This window comes from Aphanomyces invadans (assembly GCF_000520115.1).
Source record: "Aphanomyces invadans strain NJM9701 unplaced genomic scaffold supercont1.4, whole genome shotgun sequence".
Classification (NCBI taxonomy): Eukaryota; Oomycota; class Saprolegniomycetes; order Saprolegniales; family Verrucalvaceae; genus Aphanomyces; species Aphanomyces invadans.
In genome coordinates this window covers 1,108,235-1,114,032 of record NW_008580149.1, presented here as the reverse complement: position 1 = coordinate 1,114,032, position 5,798 = coordinate 1,108,235, and the positions used below count along the sequence as shown (strand labels likewise).

Here is a 5,798-nt window from a genome sequence, read left to right as displayed (position 1 = left end):
CAGTAGAACTTAGATCTTTAGAACTACAGCTACAACCACACCTTTAACTAACTCGACTTCACATTTTGCCTCGAACTCCGCACCTGAGTTTGAGTCTCCTTGTTTGCCCGCGCCGCGCCTACCCTTTAACTTTTCATAAAACCCCGTGACACGATGGTACTGTAGTAAGGAGGACGGAAGGTTTTCTCTTGAACCATCCATCGGGGCGGGAAAATGACGAAGGCAGCGACGGCGCAGCCTGGTTCGTCTGTTTGACACGTCAAAACGGTGTAGATGGACGGGTCGGGTGATCGTAGTTGACTGCGTTCATCGTGCAAAAGTGGTCCAAGTTGTATTTGAACGGCACGTAGTTCTCGTGCCACGACGTTGAAGGACGAGAACATCTCGCCAGCAAACTTGGTCACGACTGTGTAGTTGCAGTCGCAGTCTTCGTGAATATATAGAATCATCTTTTACTATTTCTGACCACGCGGTGGGGTGCTCAAAGTCGCGGGGGTTGGCCAAATCGTTTGCACCAATTGGGCCGAGGTCCGGGAGGATAAATTTACACTTCCAAGACGTAGCTGCGGATGGGACCATAGACGTCAATGGTGAAGCGATGCCGCGCGGAAGAACAACGATTTCGTGTGGGGAAACGAAGAGCTTGACCATTTCCGTGGGGACATGCGTGGAAATGCATCGTTATTCCAAGCTGTCCTGACCGATGCGTGTCGCCACAATGAATTCTTAGGGGTGTGCACAGTAACGTTAAGAAAGAATGGAAAAGTGTCCTTTGACGTCCGCGTCACAAACGTAGGTCCCACCGTATGTCGCTGAAAGTCGTTGATTGAGAGAGCGATACTTAATGCCTCGAATTCAATTTGTGCTATCGGCACCATCATGCATGCGTTTGATTCCCTGCATGGATTTCTCCCAGCGTCGTCTAGGTCGTCAAGCAAACGAGACAATGTTGTGGGCTGACATCTTACCGCTGTCAGACAGGAGGTGGAAGGTCTTGCAAAGCGTCCTAGTCGTGTCTATCATTTTGTCGACAAGGATGCTGTTGGAACGCCTTCCTTGCCCGCGAGCCACTCGCGAAAGATCTTGGCGCGGGCGACGCAAAGATAAATAAGAATGACGCGGGCACACTGCTGGTCGTACGGTGCACATGCATCACATCGTGCGTCATAACTCAATGGATTGTCCACGAGTTGGCGCTACGAGAGTCCAGGATGGGCATCGATTGCCCATCTTGGACTCTCCATGCGTTGGAGCCATTCGTTGCTTCAACGCATGTCCACAATATACTCGGGGACGCCTATTTGGAGTCCAAGTGGATACTCGATGCTCCAGGACTCGATGAGGCAGTGCAGCCCACGATACACCATTTTGAGAGCGTCTGTCCAGGTGTGTGTTGCTCAAGAATTGACAATGCACAAAGAATAGATGAAGGTTGCCATTGATTCGTTTACCATTTAGGACATGAGCAGGGATATTCAACAAAGGCATTTCGATTGCGTCCCTAACAGGGCTGTCGTACTTCCTTCGTACTTCCTTCGGGGGTGAAAAGGCGTGTCCATTGACGATGTACTTTGTATTTCTAGTGTAAAATATGACGATGTAGATCGTCCCATTTTTGATGCACAAGGTGAGATGTTTTGGTCGCTTCTGCTCGCACGTGCCAAAAGGAATTTGAAATGTCGGAGCTACAATCCACGGTGGCGTCGACGATCTTGGATGCAGCGACAGAAGATGGCAGTGCCGCGGAAGCGGAGAAGCAGCTCTTGCTCAACGCGCGACACTCGGACACATTCGTTCAATTGGCGAACTCTTCAAGCAAGACCTGTTGCCGTCGCGCACGATGCACGAATGCATTCATCATCTATTTGGTAGCATTGACAAGCACGTCAAATAATCGCTCGAGTGCTTGTGCAAGTTGCTTGCGACCGTCGGCCTTCGTATTGAAGGCCGCGCTGCCACTGTCCCCCAAGAAGCTGCGCTCATCAATCAGTACTTCGACACTATTGCGGCGTTGAGCCAGGCAAAGCCCATCGTGGGTCGTTCGAACGCGATTGTCGCAGTTTGTTGGATTGCCGCGAAGGTCCTTTTTCATCAGGTCGTCCGCCTGCCGTGCATCGCAGCAAAGCCCCAGGCAACACCCGCCGTCACCGGAGAAGCGTGGGGCACCCGCATCGACGCCCGCGCGGATCGAACAAGAATTGACTAAGGTAGCCAAGCGAATGTTCAAGGAGTATGTGGCCTCAGTCGCCTTCTGCAGCGCAGTTGTCACAAGCCCGACACGACGACCTCGACTTAGACAGTACCAGCACATAAGGCCACGTGTTCATCATCGCCCGATTCCTCCCAACAACTCGACGGAGTGGCGATCTACCCTCGTCCATGCCCCTTGACCCCGTAGCTCGAGGGAGTTCAAGTCAGACATTGCTCTCCATGTTTTGTGACAGTGCTGTGACACTGTCACAAAACATGGAGGTGCTGTCATGGCTATGGGCGCTCGGGTAGTATAATGAGAAAGGCAAATCCATCTATTTCATTAAGACACATAAGTTTAACACTGACTGTGCTCATAGCTCGTTACGTTCGGTTGCCACTGTGAGCAAGGCTTTCATGAACGACTTCCTGATCGTTTATTCACAATATTCCCATGTCGCGATGGTGCGTTCTATCATTTTCATGCGCTTTTCCGCGGCTGAAGTCACTATCTCTTCACGTAACCAGAGAGCCCGCATCTTTGTCTTTAGAGAGCCCATCACCCGGACATCAAGTGGTTGACAAAGGCTCGTGGTGTTTGCTGACTGGGGCTCCATAAACGAGTACAACTCGGCCCGTCGTGCTGGAACGGACACATGGGCAGACAAGTTATCCACCAGCAGCGTCATCGGTCTGATGAGCTCGAACTTAAGGAGCTCCCTTTGGTAGAAGAGCCCCACGTCTTCGTCCATGTACTCCATTACTTGAACGACGTAGAGGTGACCCATAGGATAGGTCGACATCTCGGTTTCAAATTGGCCACCGATCACCCCACGCACGATAAAGAGGATCGACAGTTTCGTCCCTATTTTACTAATTATATCAAATTTACAATATTTATCACAAACCACCATCAGCACATACGGCCAACACCGCCGTCATACGATCGGAATGCTTTTCCGAGGAGTCACTTTTACTGTCGACGCCAATCTCACACCATATACGGCGTGGCGGCATGTCATAATACACTGCCGTCTCGTCGACATGAATGATGTCGCGCAATGGGGCGTGGCTGTCATTGAACCAAAATGTTGAGGCAAACATTTCCTTCTTCTCAAGCAGCTCGGTTTGTTTAAATTTGGAGAGGCAATGAGCTCACTGAGAAAATTCATGATGGTGAACATGGTGTTGGCACAATCCGAGGAGTCCAGCGTAGCTAGTGCCTGCTGAAGCCTTCTCCCTAAGTACTGGTAGTCCCAGGTTTGTTGATGAGTCTTATCCACGTGACCATGTGGGCAGTGGTGCGGTGGTGTCCTTTATCTCGTACAAATCGAGTGAAATGTATCAAATCGTCGGTAAATTTCATTGCGACGGGTCTAACTTGGCCTCCAAGGATGGGGCGTAGCTTATTGCGCTGGGTTGACGTGTAGTGGTCTTTCGAACTGAGCCACGTCAGCCATGTTGAACGAGGTATCCCTTCGAAATCGCAAACTTGCAGAAAGCGTCGAGTTCTCGTAAATATGCATCAGCTTTATGCGAGCGTCAATGCTATAACACCGCTGGACGCGCTTCGGGAGGACCGGTGTCGGCATGTCAAAATTCAAAGTGAGAGGACATTAAAATTCATTTCGTATACAGTGCTGGCAATAATTTTAGACCACCCCATTATTCAATTGTTAGTACATAATCACGGCATTGTAAGGCTCTACGTCATCATTCGATCAATTGTATTCGAAAAAGAACCTGATTAGAATGTGAACTGCTTCAATCCACACTCCAGACCTCACGATTTGCTAACATGATGATTTTTGTGCTGGCAATAAGTATAAGACCACAAGAAAAAATCATCATAAATGCATGTTGATTCATAAAATATCGACGTTCAATACTTCGTTTTGCCACTCTTGAGTTCCAAGACACTCACGCAACGCCTTTGCATTGAGCAAAACAACTTGTCAATGACTTCTTGGCCAATGTTATCGCAGGCCTTCAAAATAGCCGCAATGAGGTCTCGTTTTGAGGCATACTGCTTTCCGTGGCCGTAAACGGATCGTGCCAAAATACCCCACATATTCTCGATTGGATTTAGGTCCGGAGACTTTGCAGGCCAGTCCAAAATCGGCAGCATGGTCTCCGCCAAAAACAACTTCGTCTCCTTGGGCACATGGATTGGGGCATTGCCATGTTGAAAAAAACAGTCATGGCTAAAATGGTAGTCTATAAAGGGAAACAAATGGTCAGCCAGCGCGAAAATATACGCAGAGCTGTCCTGTTTGCCATCCAAAAAGGCCAGACTGGTCTTCGCTTTTGAGCTGAAAGCAGCCCACACCATGACACTTCCACCACCGAACTGGCGCTTCGAAAAAATGGCTTCGTCATTCCTCAATCATGCCAGTAGTGCTTCATACCGTCAGGGCCGTCCAGGATAAACTTTTTTTCATTGCTGAAAACAACACACGACCACATCTCGTCACTCCAAGTGATTTTCTCGCGGCACCACGACAGACGATCTTCTTTGTGCCTTTTCGAGAGCACTGGCGACGCCTTGGATTTGACGTACTTGAAGTGACGAACTCTTGTGAGCAATTGCCGTGCTCGGCGGGCTTTGATTGGGAGTTGGCATGTTTCGACGATCTCACGCGAGCTCAAGAATGCGTTTGACGCGGTTCGGATCAGCCGACGAACGTCGTATGGCGTTGCTTTGAGTGGTCTTCTAGTGCGTTTATTATCATTGTATGTATTGGGATCTCTTAAAACGATGCAATGGCAGTACGAGATCGACCTATAAGTTGTTCGATCTCCTTTTGGCTTTTCCCGGCAGAGTTCAGGGCCAAAACCATGCCTTGCATTCCCTCGGTGAGTTTCGGTCCCGCTGGCATGCTATGATGACATTTGAAATGAACTAAGGGTGGGAAATTGATTTACTTAGTTGCTAGAACAAGAAAAACGTGGATTTTAGTCATGAAAACGCACTGACGGCGGGGTGGTATTATACTTATTGCCAAGTGGTTTTTCTGATATGGCGCCTTTATTTAAATAGCGGCTGAAGTATTGATGTTAAGCAACTCAAACGTCATCAAGATGTCTTCACATGGTCTTTATGGAGCTCAAACGACTTGAATTCATAGCATTATCCCTCTAATATGCTTGTCGGTCTCCATTTTATGGTGGTCTTATACATGTTGCCAGCACTGTATATCCTATACTGTGTGATATGTAATTTTGACGATATTTCGCCGGAATGACATAGCTCATCATCATCGCAATCTTCTTCGAGTATAATTTCGTCGGGTGTTGTCAAGTTGAGTGTATGGTGGGGCAACTAAACGAGGTGTGGTTGATCGAGATCAGCTGCAGTTCTATTGTGTGGATGGTCCGCGTCGTTTTCAGGGTTAAATCGTACGTACGTACTACGTAGTAGTAATTCGTGGGAATGGACTATTCCTTTGTTGTTCAAAATGCAATGTTGGGAAATCGATGGAATATTCTTCGGCGACCCATTGAGTCCTCCGTGTCAAAACTAGTCGTGGATGATGCTTACAGTGGTCGACATGATCGATGAGCCGACGGATAATTCTATTACTTGCTGGAGTGCAAAACGGCTGGCC

The 5,798-nt window shown here is 48.5% G+C and overlaps 1 protein-coding gene across 1 annotated transcript; it reads right to left on the bottom strand.

Moving 5' to 3' along the window:
• Window positions 1-1,861: 1,861 nt before the first annotated feature.
• Window positions 1,862-2,993, bottom strand: H310_02805 (hypothetical protein; the record flags this gene model as incomplete). The annotated part of the gene is made up of 2 exons (XM_008866440.1): window positions 1,862-2,104; window positions 2,868-2,993. The coding sequence occupies 2 exons, from the start codon at window positions 2,991-2,993 to the stop codon at window positions 1,862-1,864; spliced, it is 369 nt and encodes a 122-aa protein (XP_008864662.1).
• Between the last annotated feature and the right edge of the window lie 2,805 nt (window positions 2,994-5,798).